The sequence below is a fragment of the Gallus gallus genome, chromosome 27, assembly GCF_016699485.2.
Source record: "Gallus gallus isolate bGalGal1 chromosome 27, bGalGal1.mat.broiler.GRCg7b, whole genome shotgun sequence".
Taxonomy (NCBI): domain Eukaryota; kingdom Metazoa; phylum Chordata; class Aves; order Galliformes; family Phasianidae; genus Gallus; species Gallus gallus.
The window spans coordinates 2,537,460-2,551,539 of NC_052558.1; the positions used below are offsets into that span (position 1 = coordinate 2,537,460).

Genomic DNA, 14,080 nt, shown 5'->3' on the forward strand with positions numbered 1-14,080 from the left:
CATCTTTAAGCTACCAGAACAAAGGCTTACTAAGGGAGCCTTTGCAGGCTTCAGAATTAGAAATGCTGTCCACAGAGCACCAAGAGGGGGGAGGACTAAACCCTTAGTGGGAGGGTTTTCTTTTTAAAGCGGTTTGCTCACCCAGAGGAAGAGGCAGCATGAAAGTTCTGCTTCCGTTTTCTACTTCTCTTAATGCAACTGAAGTTGATGACCTACAAATGGTGCTCCGGATTGCTTTTCAGACTCAGCGGAGCGGAGGGGGTGCGTTGGTGAGGACGGCTGCGCTGAGCGCCGTGCAGAGGGGCCGTTGTGCTGTTTGGCAGTGGGTGTTCCCCGAGCTGCTCACCCTATCTTGCAGTGTCACGGTGGCAAAGAGCACTGATCCAGGACCTCCCCTGGGAGGGCAGAGCGACGTGGAAGTGACGCTCCCAGCGTGTGCGCTTTGGTAGGAAGCTGCATTGGGAAGTCCTTTATTCTGCTGCTTTCTTTCCCTCCTGTCCCAAGGGCGTTTTAGCTACAAGTGGAAAGTTCCCTGCAGGTTCCTCTTTGCTTTCTGCTCTGAAGAGTTATGGCCATTCTTTATTCATGGGCCCAAACGATGATGTAAAGACTATTTTCAGTGCAACGTCTATTAAACTTTTAAGGTATGCGGTGTTCTCATTCAGAGAGGGTAAGGTGTGTTGATGACAAAGTAGGCGAGGTTCTGTTGGAAGGGACTTGAAGGCCTGAAGCACAGCTGGCACCTCCGTGTTGCTGCTATGAAAGCTTCAGGTCTTTGGCTGTCAGCTCCTCTGAGCGTGTCCTTTCTCCCCCATCTTCTTTGCCTGTGTTGCATATCTGTGGGCTGAGCAGCTGGAGGAGGTCTGAGATGCAGACCTGGGGAGTCTCAGCGGTGTTACTGACGGCGATTTCATCTCTGCTGGTCTTTTTTTTGGGGAGGTGGAGCCCAGGTTTGTGTGATGGACGGTTGGGCTTTGGCTTCAGTTGCTCTCAGATTCAGAGAGCAGCATTCAGTTCCCACTTGCAGGAGGATGATGCCCATCCACACCAAGGCTTGGAGGCCCAAGAGGGGTGGGATGGAGGGGGCAGAGAAGCAGACAGATGGGATTTCAGCGTGGTTCTGTTGGCTGGCTGAGGTACCTGCTGATGCTGGTGCAGCTGATGGAGACCCAAACCAAACCACCTTGCTAAGTTTTGCTCATTCACCATCTTTAAACCTCAGACAGTCCTCGCTTATCCTACAAAGTGCTGTGTTAATTTGGTCATTGGGGTGCGTTAATGAGCAGCTACAACGAGCTTATGCAAATTGACGTGAAGTTGGGAGGATTGGCATATCGGGCCAGGCATCAGTGCGGTTCCTTACTGTTACACTGCCGTTGGAATAGCTTGTGGAAGGACTGCTCAGCTATTGCAGCACAAGGAGGATGGAGTGAGTGCTGTACGGATAGGAAAGGCTGTCCTGTGGGTGATGTGAGTGCTGTTTGAGCAAAGCCAAAGTGATATTCAAAGGGCTGTCACTCCTTGGTGGTAGAGAAAGTAGGTAAATGACCGGAAACTCACCAACTGGGGCAAAACAGGTTGCAGTATATATGGGAGTGTATATATGGGAATGAGGTATATATGGGAATGAGGCGTCTTTGGTTGTTTTTCATAACTGATTCGATCCATCTGAGTTCATTCGGCGCCTTTCTGTTACGGTCAGTGCCGAAGTGCTCTGTCACGGTGCGAGTTAATCTTTATCCATCTTTTTAGAAAGAGAAATAGGAACAGCCAGCACTGGGAGTCACCTGGCCTGCTCGGAAATGGGCTTCTGGGAAGGCAGGCTTCGTGCCCACCGGGGAGCTCCTTCCCTGGAAGCCAAGGCTTTCCCTCAGTGGGTTTGCCGGCGGATGGGGAGTTGTGGGGTTTCTTTGGCCGCTGGGAATTGGAGCAGATGGAGATCTGTTCCCCTCAAGGCCTTTCTCTTGCATGTTACAACTCTCGTTTGTCACTTCTTCTACCTGAGCTGGCAGTAGCAGTGTTTGGCAGAGTGTTTTACAGCCGTAACTGAAGGATTTTAAAGCAGCTGGTGATGGGCGGTGGGCTGCGGTACCCCGATGGGGTGGGACCGTTCCTGAAGGCCTGGGGGGATGTGGGCCTGCTCAGTGGGTGCCGTGGGGGATCCTCGGGACCGACCCACTTGGTGCCCCTTCTGTCCTCACCCTCCCGCTGGCTGTGCGTGGTGCAGGGCTGCACGGGCAGGATGCGCTCGTGGCTTCGGAGCGGAGCATGGGGTCAGCGCGTCGCGTTGCTGTGGCCTTGCTTATCGTGCCGTCTCTGAGCGCGTGGCTTAACCTTCTCTTTCTCCATCCCTTTCTGCAGGCTGTCCTCGGGAGAGGCAGTGGGAGGCAGTGGAGCTGGCCTCGGCACCGGGAGAGGCTGGACTTCCCGTCTCTCTGTGCTGAATGGCTGCGATGGCGCCCGCTCTCACTGACGCAGCAGCTGAAGCTCACCACATCCGATTCAAGCTGGCTCCCCCGTCCTCCACCTTGTCGCCTGGCAGTGCCGAGAGCAACGGCAACGCCAACGACATCCTCCTGGCTGCCAACGGCACCAAAAGGAAAGCCATTGCTCCGGAGGATCCCAGTTTAGATTTCCGAAACAACCCCACGAAGGAAGAGCTGGGCAAGCTGCAGCCACTGGTGGCCTCTTATCTCTGCTCGGATGTAACATCTGTCTCTTCAAAAGAGCCTCTGAAGCTGCAAGGAGTCTTCAACAAGCAGACAGTCCTTAAATCTCACTCTCTCTTATCTCAGTCCTTCTTGAAAACGAGTGATCTGTTGGGGAGGCAACCCGTGTTGGAATTCACTTTGGAGAATCTAAAAACAATGAGCGCTAACAGCCAGCCACCTCTCCCGCAAGCGCCTGTGAACGGCTTGGCCAAGAAATTGGCCAAAAGTACCAATTCAGACCATGAGAACTCGAGCGCTCTGAACGGTGGGAAGTGCGCTTCTCCTGCCGCTGCCCTCCAGGGCGCTGACTGTAACGCGGGAGGTTCTGAGCTGGGGGACTTGAAGGCCGGGTTGACCAATTGCACTCTTCCACACAGAAGCCTTGATGCGGAACGCGCGACTCCTTTTAGCAATAATAGCACTGCAAACAAATCTTCCCTTAATTCCACGGAGCAGCAGCAGCAGCAGCAGCAGGTGCTGGAGGGTGGCAGCGGGGAGACGAGGCTGCCCGGCGTTGGCGCTCACTCGGACCTCGGGGGCAGTAAGTTGGAGGAGCAGAAACCCTCTCTGCCGGCCGGCCATCACAGCGCCCTCGACTCCGAGATGAGGACGAGGGCGTTGCTGCGACGGCAGGCGGACATTGAGAGCCGTGCTCGGAGGCTGCAGAAACGTCTGCAGGTGGTGCAGGCGAAGCAGGTGGAGAGACACATCCAGCAGCAGTTGGGCGGCTTCTTGGAGAAAACTCTGAGCAAGCTTCCGACTTTGGACCCGGTGAGGCATCGCAGCCAGTTGATGTTGACCAGAAAAGCAGAAGCAGCTTTGAGGAAAGCTGCGAGCGAGACAGTTACTTCAGAAGGCCTAAGCAGCTTCTTGAAGAGCGATTCCATATCGGAAGAACTGGAGAGATTCACGGCCAGCGGCATGGCCAACTTGAGATCCAGCGAGCAGGCGTTCGACTCGGATGTCACCGACAGCAGCTCAGGAGGAGAGTCTGACGTTGAGGAGGAGGAACTGACCAAAGCGGACCCGGAGCAGCCCCACGTGCCGCTGTGAGTAGCAGTCGTACTTGGCTTCCTTCTGCAGAGTGAGCTGGGAGGTGGCAGGCAGAGAGCCTGGGTGTTACGGGGACGTGTTCTGATGGGCTTGGATCGAAGCAGTAGAGGTTGAAGGCGGCGTGCTGTGATCGTGGCGTGCTGTGACTCGTGGCCTGCTTCCTAGCTCAGCTCTGAGGACGTTCCTCGTGCCCGCAGTTGTTGTGTTTGAGCAGGGCAGTCCTGGAGGCGCTGCCTGCAGCAGCTCGAGCAGCAGACCCGAAGTGCTGCAAGCAGTCGTGTCTGGTTGCATGCATTGGAGCTGGCCCGAAACGTTTGTCTTTTCACAGTGGGAACCTCTGTTGCAAACCAAGGCAGAGCTGTGTTTTATTTTATGCTTTGTTAAACTGCTTGGGGGGAGAGAAAAGCCTCTGCAAGGGTTTGGGCTGAGTGCTGGTGGAAGTGTGAACTGAGCGTGTTGTCTTCCTTCATCTCTGGGAGGTTACTGGTGGGAATCTCATTTGTGAGTGGCGTTCAATGGTGACAGCAGCCTAACGTGGTGTCAGCTGGATGCTGTTTGCATAAGTATTAGCTGTGAGTTTGAGTGTGGAGGAGGAAAACCATCATCAAGGGGAGAGGCCTTGACAGGTCAAGGAACATGAGAAATTCTTCTTCCAAAGAAAAGCATTTTTCCCTGGCAGAGCTTATCACGGGGCTTGGAAGCAGGGCTCTGAGAAGGCCGTGCTGTGTTTGCACTGTGTGAAGTGTTGCTTGCAGATGTGCTGTGTGCTGGCTGAGCTCAGCCTGGGGAGTATACGGCTGCTGCTGACTGTAAGCTCTGCTGGGACAGGGACCTTATTGGCACCCCCACCCTATTGGGGGCTTGCTCAGATCTCTATGGAGAAATAATTGCATGCATTTTGATGCCTGTTGTCCAAAGTGATGCTTGCATTTGTTCTGCACGGTGATGAATTCTGTTGAGTGATGCTTGGTAGCTTGAGCATCCCCCCAAAAACCCACTCGTGTGGATGAACGCTGATAACCGTGGTGCATGATACAGCTCTCAGGTACTGAGTTCTAGCTAAACTTCATATTCTGGGATGTTAGCATAGGTTGAATTTCTGTATGTTGAAGGAGGGGTGTGCTGGTTGGGCGTCGGGGCGCTCTGCCCTCGTGCTGTTAGAGATGAGTTCAGCAGTGCTCCTCCTGTTGTGTAATGCCTGCGGACTGTTGGGATTATGGCATTCATAATCCCATTCATCATTACTATTGCAGTTACTAAGGCAGCATTTGACAAAGTTTCGTGTCCAAGATACTATTAAATTTCCTACATTACGGGCTCGTGTGTTGTGTAGCAAAGTGAAATTTCCTTGCCACTCATCTTAATCCCAAGTGGAAGCGCAGTATTCAGAGACACGATGCGTGAAATCCTTTGCTGACTTCTGTACCCTCTGTGTTAGTCATGCCTGTATGTCCCCAGCCCTCCCTAAAAGCCAAAGATCTTAAAGCCAATGAGGAGCACTCCTTCTGTTGTGTGCAGTGTCAGAAGCTGCTGCTCTCCAGCAGGCCCACCAACCCTCTTTAAAGTCGATGCCTGTGGGTGTTGAGCCGTTTGCCTTTGCAGCATTGACTGTCCTGTTGGCACGAGGGCTTTGACGTTGGGTCTCGTGAGCTCTGGTGCTGTTGAGGCTCAGTGCACATTTGTGCTTGTGACTGGAGCTCCTGAAGTCAGCCCCAGGAGCTGGTGCATCCCAGCACAGCTGAACAGCCTTCTTCTCATAGCAGTCGTATAGGACAGGAAGGGGAAAGGCTGACTTTTCCACTGGGAAGCTGCCTTGGGCAGCTCCTTGGATGTACAGAAGCATTGTTCCACGTCTGTGTGAGCCCAGAAAGCCAAGCCTTGTTGCAGGGCTGCTCAAATACAGCTGGATTTCCTTATTAGAGGGAAGACTTTACTATGTTTATTCAGCATTCCAATAGCAGGCTGTATATCTTGATGGTGCCTAAAAACTTCCTCCTCATCCCTTGGTTCTGCTCCTGGCTGCTCCTTCCTTCCCCCAGGAAACTCCTCTCTGGCTTGGAGCTCCTTAGGGAGAGCAGTGCTGTGAGTGCTGCCCTGCAGCCCGCGTGCAAGAAGGGACTGCATTGCCGGTGGGATCCAAGTAGAAGCATGCAGAAGAAACAAAGGCCTGTTTACATCAAGCTTTGATAAGAGCTGACCTTTGAGTTTTTCTGGCACAGTGGCATTCCAGAAACGGCGTCTGGTCAAGGGCAGACGTGAAGCATTTGCTGTGCTGTGTCCTGCCCGTGGAGCAGGGATTGCATCCTTCCAGCACAACTCAGGGTGTCCTCCTGGAGCACTCCCAGAGCTGCTGCCTGGGAAGGTGCTGCCACTCAGGCAGATGAGCAGGCCGTCGTGTAATGCATAAACAAAGCAGGGAGGTATTTGTTACGCCTTTTTTTGGGAAGCCCTGCCAGCCCTGGGCTTGGTTTAACGAGGCACTCTGGAGTCTCACGCAGCTAATGCAGAAAGCAAGGGCGCGCGGGTTGGGTTGCTTTGCAGTGCATTTACACTGAGGTGGATGGAGGACCACCACATGGTTTCGTTTGCTCCCGGATTAGTGATACACAACCACGTGTGTCTGCAGCAGCTGCCTTCCTCGGGCTGCTTTCTTTGTGTTGCGTTTGGCCGCGGATGAGTTTCATCAGAACTCTGCAGCTGTTTCTGGCTGATGAGTTACCTGCATTGGGCAGCCCTGCGGTCAGCAGCTGGGAAGTGATAGGTGAGTTACCTTTGCAGTCTGCAACTTCGGGCTGAAATTCACAGGAAATATTCCTGAAAAGGGTGATAGAAAGCAATACTGGATGGGAACTTCACTTATTTAGTTCAGACCTCTTACCTGGTGCTTGCATCGAGCTGCCCAGGGCGAGCTGAGGGTTTCCCTGACCAATTCCCAGCAGCTCCTGCAGGCTCAGGCAGTGCCCTGGGTGCATCCTGGTGGTTGCAATGCCTGCAGTCAGGATGCTGGAGCACGCTTTGTAATGATCCCGTGCCGTGGTGGGAAACCCGAGCACCTTCTGCACTGCAGCGTTGCAGTGAATCACTGCACAGTTGCTGTGCTGGCTCCTCCCTGTGCTGCATGGCTGGATGGGGATTGCTGGGCTTGGAGGAGTAACGAAGGCGTTGTGCTCATAGGTGCAGCACTCGGGTCAGGGCCCTGCATTGGGGCATGGCACCCATTAGGGGCTGTTTGAGGAGGGGCTGTTTGAGGGGGGACTGTGGTCGGGGCATCAGTTGGCTGAGCAATCAGAATTCTCGAGTTCTGTTTTTTCTCCCTTCCTTTTGTTTTCCACATGTGAGTGCGATAAGGTGGCCCCTATCTGCAGGCCTACAAATAACATCTCTGTGTCAGTGGCATGGGGCAGATCCCGTGCTGCACAGTGAGGAAGCCTTCCCTATGGGTCACGCACGTGTTTTGCTCTCGTTTACTTGGAGCAGTTGTCAGTTCATCTCTCTATGACTTTCTGTCAGTTCCTTGCTTGTGCTTACGTGGTGTTTTTCTTCTCCTTGACTTCCAGCTGCGTTTGTAGGTCCTGACTGCAGCTCTGCTCCTCACCCATTTGTGAGCATCTCTATGTCAGGCCTGACTTACTTGCAGTCACCTCTGCTCAGCAGCAGCACGTTGGTTGGGGTGATGCCCCTCAAACGACTTTCATCTGAGGAGGGGGGGAGAGAGAGAGAGAGAGAGCAAATCCTGAGCGTGTGCTTGCTTTGCATGTGAAAGCAGGAGAGCAGAGAGCAGTTCATTGTTCAAAAACGCTTAATCAGGTATCCAGAGTAAGTAGGACACTCTGCGAGTCCCCGTTGCTTTTAAGAAAGGAGGGCACACTGAGAGCACTGCTTGGAAAGGATGGTAAGGAAAAACGAGTGTTGTTTCTCCTAGGAATCATGGCCGTGCACACCTTGGGGAGGTGCAGGAGATGCTGAGCACGCAGCTTGACTTTATCCCAGCTTGATCCCCGTTGTGTGCAGGGTTCAGGTGTCTGCTCAGTGCTCACGTTGCCGCCCGCAGAGCTCGTTATGGTAGTGCTGGCTGCCATCCTAGGGGGAGTTTGATGCCCTGGGTTAAATATATCTTTCTGGGCTGAAGTTGTGTCACAGGGGGAGGTCACAAGCAGAGGGTACCGCGCTCAGCTGGGCTCGGGGGCACAGTGCAGCACAGCACCTTCCTTGCAGCATTCTTCTCCCAAGGAGGCTGTGGATGCCCCATCCCTGCAGGCATTCAAGGCCAGGCTGGATGTGGCTCTGGGCAGCCTGGGCTGCTGGTTGGCGACCCTGCACATAGCAGGGGGTTGGGACTCAATGAGCACTGTGCTCCTTTCCAACCCAGGCCGTTCTATGGTTCTGTGATTGTGAGTGCTCTGGAGGCTTGCTGACCTGCAGGTGCTGCTCCAGCAGCAGTGCTTTGGAGTCTGGCACTACCTGTACATCACTCTGTGTCTCTGCAGCCCCGACCCGGTGGGGCAGCGAGGAGGAATGGGCCCTCCCTCAGATGTGGGTGCTGCGTCGGATGGGTTTGAATAAATATTTACTTGACTTTTCATTGGGATAAGTCCATCGTGGCATCTGAAGGAGCAGAACAATGTTTGTGAATGCAAACCGGTGTTACAGGACTGGCGTGGCAACTTGTCTGCTTCCCCAGAGCCTCCTGTGAAGCTGCAGCTAGCATTTTAGCAAGGGGAAGGGGCCCTGTTTAGAGCTGATCTCAACTATTGAGCTGCAAAGCACCCGTCTGGGGGATGGGGAGCCGACCTGGGTTGCATTACACCACATCTGTAAGCGGCTGCGGTGCAGAGATGCGTTTTTGTCCTCCCTGATGAGGGTCTGAGATGAAACGTGCCTGTGCCTGGCATTAGAAAGTGGAGGAACGGCAAACGTGGGCTTCCTTAAAGAGATCGCAGAGGTGCGCTTCGCAGATGTGCTTTTGCTCCCTGCAAGACTTTGGCTTTCATTATGCAGCGGCGTTGGCTTCTCTCCCCCCTCCTTTGTTCTCCCTTCCAGCAGCTCCGTTCCGGTTGCTCTCAGCAGCAGCTCTGCGCTCCTTCCAGCCGGGGAAAGCATTTCCCTTTGCTCATCTGGCACTGCCCCCCCCCCCGCCCCGAGTTTTCCATGTGCTGTCTTTTGGGCACACCCTGGCTGTGAGCATCTCCTTCCCGTGGCTTGGAGAGCTGCGTGGCTCTGCTGGGCCTCCCTCGGATGCACAGCTTACACCAGATGGGACTTCAGCACCGACCCGGCTGTGAGTTGCTGTGTTTGTCCATGAAGGGACGGACGGACGCGTGCCTTTGCCCACGTGTGCTCTTACTGGTGAGTGATTCAGCCAGGAGGCAGAAACCAGCTGCCCATTGGGTCGGTCGGAATTGCCTGTCCGGGTCCTGTGCTGGTGCTGGTTCCGTTCTCCAGCCTGAACTGCGGTTGTGCGCCTTTGCACGACTTACTGATGTGCTGCTGCTCATCGGTGGGACGAGCTGTTTTGCTGGAGTAACGTCCAGCTCTTCTTTCCGCCCTGACCTTCTCTGCGGTGAGGTTGCCTCTTGGAACGCCTGCTGTGGTGCTGAGCGGGCTGTTTATGGGAGGTACGTGGCATAGGCTGTACCTGGCACAGGCTTCACGTGGCCCCCCCCAGCGCTGCGGGGCTGCCCTGCTTCAAGAGCATTCATTTCAACTGGGGCAGTTGCAGAGCTGTGCTGCTGAGAGCTTCCATCCGCTGCTTTCGTTAGGGGTTGCTGTGTCTGAAGCTGCTGCAAACAGCCGTGTGCATTGAGAGCAGCCCCGTTGTACAGCATGCAGCAGCACAGCATGCAGCAGCGGCTCATGGGGCAGCGGTGCCGGGGGGGGGGGAGGTGGGGGGTGGCTTCATTGAGGCTCAGGAGCCATCGGCTGCCAGGTGAGCAGCTTGGCAGATGGCTGCCTGCTTTCTCCCCGGCCCTCATGTGCAACCATGATGTGGGAGCTGCAATACGAGATGTTCCCTGCGATAATGGTGGCGGAGTTCGGCCGGCGCACCTCGTGACGCCGCTGCTGGAGGGGATTAATTGGTGCTGTCTTATGAATGGCCGAGCGTCCTCTGTCCCCAAGCACTCCGTTCTGTAACGTGTTTTGTCTGCTTTATTGCTCCAGCTCCGTTCATCTGTCAGATCGTGCATCCCTGCTCTGCAAAATGCAGACCTTGAGCTCTCATGCTTGCACAGAGGATGGCCCTGCAGTTGCAGCACCAAACAGCGCTGTCAGAGCTCTGAGCGTCACTTAAATTCTTGCAGTGCCTCCCAGCAGGCTGGGCACACGCTGGGGTTGCCTTGGGAGATGGAACTTCATCGGGCTGCTTGCTTAATAAAACATTCTGTGTCTCAAAGCAGTGCACAGTCACTGACGCCCACCTGCACCGTAGCAGTGACTTTTTCTTATTGGGCTCAAAACATTTGGTCACCAAATGAAAGAGGGAAACAAGGAGGCTCCGGGCATCCCTGGTGCAGCAGAGCTGTAAGCTTGCATGTGTGATGTGTGGGGTTTTTTTTTTTTGCAGTTTCCATAGTAACACATAATGATGTCGAAAATGTTGCAGGACTTTATTTGTATGAGGCAGGACTTTGTTAATGGAGGACTATGAATTCGGGGGGGCGGGGGGGGATGAAGGCCAATTGTTCTGCTGTCACTCGTTGTCCAAGGCTGGGCAAAACCTATCTCTGAAGTGCTTTTTCACCCCAGCCCGTGTGCAGCTGGAGTTTGCTCCCATCTCTTCGGATGCTGGGTTGAATATTTGGAGCTGCTCTCTGCCCCCGTTGTGTTGGTGGGGTTTTCTGTGAGCATAGCTGGGTTGGAGCTGGGATGGCTCCATTGGGGCGCCTTCGCAGCAGAGGAGCTCAGCATTTAGTGCATTCCCTGGTGGCTGCTATTTAATGACCAGTATTGAGCTTTTGCTGCTTCAGGGCTGATGATGTTACACTGCATTACCAAATCCAATCCGCTCTGGAGTGAGAAGCAAGGTCGGGTTTTTTCTTCTCGTTTGTTTTTAGGGGAGAGTTAATAGAAGTCTGAAAAATGGGTTCTTGGAGGAAAAAAAAAAAGGCCTCAAAGAGGGGAGTTTGTGTGTGTGCTTAATGCACGTGGCTTTGAGCTGTGTGGTCCCTGCCCAGCTGGGGAGCAGAGGGCAGCAAAGGGCTCCGATGACCTTGCAGGTAAGTGGCCTGTAGGAACCCTGCAAGAAATTGCTGCAGTCCAGATTGGCTTAAGCATCAGTGCATGAGCATCTCACTTCCGTGTGTCTTATCTGTGGCTTTCTGTTATCAAGTTAGTTATTTAATCTTTCAGCTGAGTTAAGTATTAAGTCTTCCAAGGCCGTGCCTTGTGATGGGGAAGCTGCTGCTGGCCGGGTGGCACACGGTCCTCTTCTGGTTTAGTTCTGCCCATTCAGTCCCTTGCAAAGCAGCAGCTCTCTATGCTGGGATGCTGCAGGAGCTGCTGGCATGCACGTGCCTCTGGAAGCTGCTTCTCACCGTGCCATGCAAGTAAAGGTACCTTGCATTGCAGGAAGAGATCAAGTGTTACGGTGTCAGTGCTTTGCATCCTGGTAGTGTCTTCTTTCTTATTTTTTCCCCCTTCTATCCAATTTATATCTGGGAGGCAGAAGCCCTGTGGCTCTGTGACCCACAGCAGCTGGCCTTGGGAGTGCTGGAGGAGGTGAGTGCATGCCAGGTGGCTACTGCAGCTGCATTGGCCATGGGTGCCTTTCCTGCACCCGCTGAAAGGGAGCAGTGCAGCTGCTGTGCAGCCCAAGCTGCGATTTGCTGCAGCCTCTCCATCCCCTCCATGCAGAGCTCCTCCTACCCCGCTGCTCCACGTGCCCACCTGCTGTGGTCTGTGTGCCTGGGGATGGCTGCTGGGCTGTAGGTTGGTGGGTTTTTGGAACAAAGTGAGCTGGAAACACGGGAAGTGTGAACTGGCCATTGCTGTGGATCCGGGCTGAGCTCTTGCAGTGCTTTATGGTCGGGTGTGTGTCCCACTGTGCCACGTTCTGCCACAGTAATGTGGTCTCAGTGCAGATGCCAGCTGTGCTCGGTGTGCTGGGTGCTGGCAGATGTGAGGAGGCCGAGGCTCTGTGTGCTTCCAGCTCTGCTGAAGCTTGCATCTCGCTGGCCAGGAGCAGAAGATTCCTTCTGAGCAACTACTGCCATTTCTAGGCTGGGACAGCAGCGTAAATAAAAACCACGACGGCGAAGTCTGCCTATTTGTGTGTGAATCGGAGCCCTGCTCCGTGTGGCTGCTGCTATTCCAGGGCTGGCTATTTCAGAAAACCAAGACAATCAGCCTTCTGTGGGGCTGAGCTTTGAATGCAGAACGCTTGCAGGGCTGTTGCTCCGTGCACAGCGTTTTGTGCTGCTGCCTTTTCACATGGGCTCCGTGCTCCTGCTCCGTCATGGGCTGCTCTCCTGCCATGTGCAGCGGGTCCTGAATGCCAGAGGGAAGGTGCAGTTTGTGCTGACGCAGCAAAAAAAAATACCTTTAAGAAAACAGCAGCGTCGCTGGGAAGGCCTGCAAGGCGTTGACTGCTTCTATCGCAGGGCGGGTAGATCTGATACGGATTAGTTTTAATTATCATTAGCGAGTATCATCTTTTGACTTGGTGTTGCCGGGCGTGGGTCAGAGCCTTGCCTTTCAGATGGAATCACTCAACCTGAGGTGTAGGCAGCGGCGTAGGGAAGATCCTTCCTGTGCTGGTTCACGTTGTGCCCGAGGGCAGCGCTCCTCTGCAGCCTCTGGGTCACCCCCTCCCACCCACAGCACTGTAACTCCTTGTGGCTTAAACCCGCTTTCATTCAGTGATGCTTGTGGAAAACCTTAACTGAAAGCTTTGGTTGATGCAGAGTGGGGTATGGGATCTTAAACCGCTTTACACGGCGTGTAACTTTGCTTTCTTTGCAGCTGCTTTTTCAGTGGGCACGAGCAGCTTTCTGAACCCTTAGAGGGTGAGCTTCCATCCGTCTCCAGCTGTGGTGGTGATGGCAGTGCTGCCTCTCCTGCATCAGCATCCCCACCTCCTGGGTGTGAGGTGCATCACTGCTGCTAATCCTCCTTGTTTGGGCTGCTGGAGTGGTGTTTGTGTTCAAAACAGTGGCCTCTGGAGGAGCAGGGAGCTTTCAGAACCCGGCTGGGTTGTCGTGGCACAGCGCTGCCTTGTCCCCGTGTGCGTGCTGCGACCAGGTGTGCATTGGTTATGTTAAATGCCTGAAACCCAACGCTGCCGGGCTGGGTACAGGTAAGCCCTGATGGGATTAACTGCTCTGCAGATGGAGCTGCTTGTTTTGCCTGCTGCGAAGTGAAGGTGAGCGCCGGGACAAAGGCACTCCATGAGAGGTCTGAAGGAGAAGCGACTTATTCACACCTTTTGGTGGCCTTATGGAAAAACTGCTGAGGAATCCCAGTTGTTCTCAGCAGAACGCTGTGTGTGTGTGTGAGTTCTCCCCTCTCCCCCCGAGGGCAGGAGCTGTGGGTCTGCTGCACCGCACTCCGCTCCCTCCTCCCATCCTTTGCATGGCACAGCACGGATCGGAGCGCTTCTGCTCTCAGCACTGTGGCTCCCAGATCAGGCAGGGGGGGCACGGGCGACCTGCCATGCATTGCAGGCTTCAGGCTGTCCCCAGCAGCTCGGAGCCGTGATGCTCGCACGGAGCTGCAGCTGCAAGACGTCAGCGCTCCCGTAGCAATGACGAGGCGGGCCCCGCTAATGAGGAGCTTGCTGCTGCTCTGTTACTGGGGGAATCTGCTGTAGGAATCCTCTTTATTGCTGCGCTCTGATGTTGTGGCATTCCTCAGACCCGCTTTCATCTCCCTCTTGTCTGCCTGCTCACGGCCAGCTGCACCCGGAGCTGTGTTAAAGGTTTGCTGTATGGAACTGAACAGCTTCCCCCTCCCTTTGGAGTTTGGGGGGGGGGGGTTGGGGAGGATGTTTTCTGCTCTGAGAGCTCTGCTGGAGGTGTTGGAGTTCCCAGCAAGTCAGACGAGCGCAGTGCTGGTTGGAGCCGGGGGATTTTGGTCCAACAGGAAATACAGGGATGTGTCTGTGCCTGTCCTGCTGCCCTTGAGAACTGCTGACCTGGTACAAACGGAGCGTTAATGGAAGTGTTGGAGCTCGTATTTACGCAGCTGATGTTTGCCTGGACAAAGGAGGTGCTGAGGATTCGTGCTTTTGTCTTAGTGGGGCTTACATCGTGGCTTTGCACAGCAGTGGACAAATGGGCAACACCTCCTCATCCCTGCGCAGGGCAGCAGTGCCCCCAGCC

General features: G+C 54.5%; 1 protein-coding gene across 17 annotated transcripts in view; it reads left to right on the plus strand.

The window, feature by feature from the left end:
- The window catches only part of KANSL1 (KAT8 regulatory NSL complex subunit 1), a 69,558-nt gene that overhangs the window by 13,478 nt on the left and 42,000 nt on the right, over positions 1-14,080 (plus strand). For 14 of the 17 annotated variants that reach the window (XM_040653256.2, XM_040653259.2, XM_046904401.1 and 11 more), the window contains one exon: positions 2,362-3,760. In XM_040653256.2, the coding sequence (XP_040509190.1) occupies positions 2,445-3,760 (1,316 nt within the window). In that variant the 5' untranslated portion in view covers positions 2,362-2,444. Of the gene's footprint in view, positions 1-242; positions 446-2,361; positions 3,761-14,080 lie in introns of all 17 variants that reach the window. The other 3 variants (XM_046904403.1, XM_015299372.4, XM_046904407.1) reach the window with 1 other exon arrangement.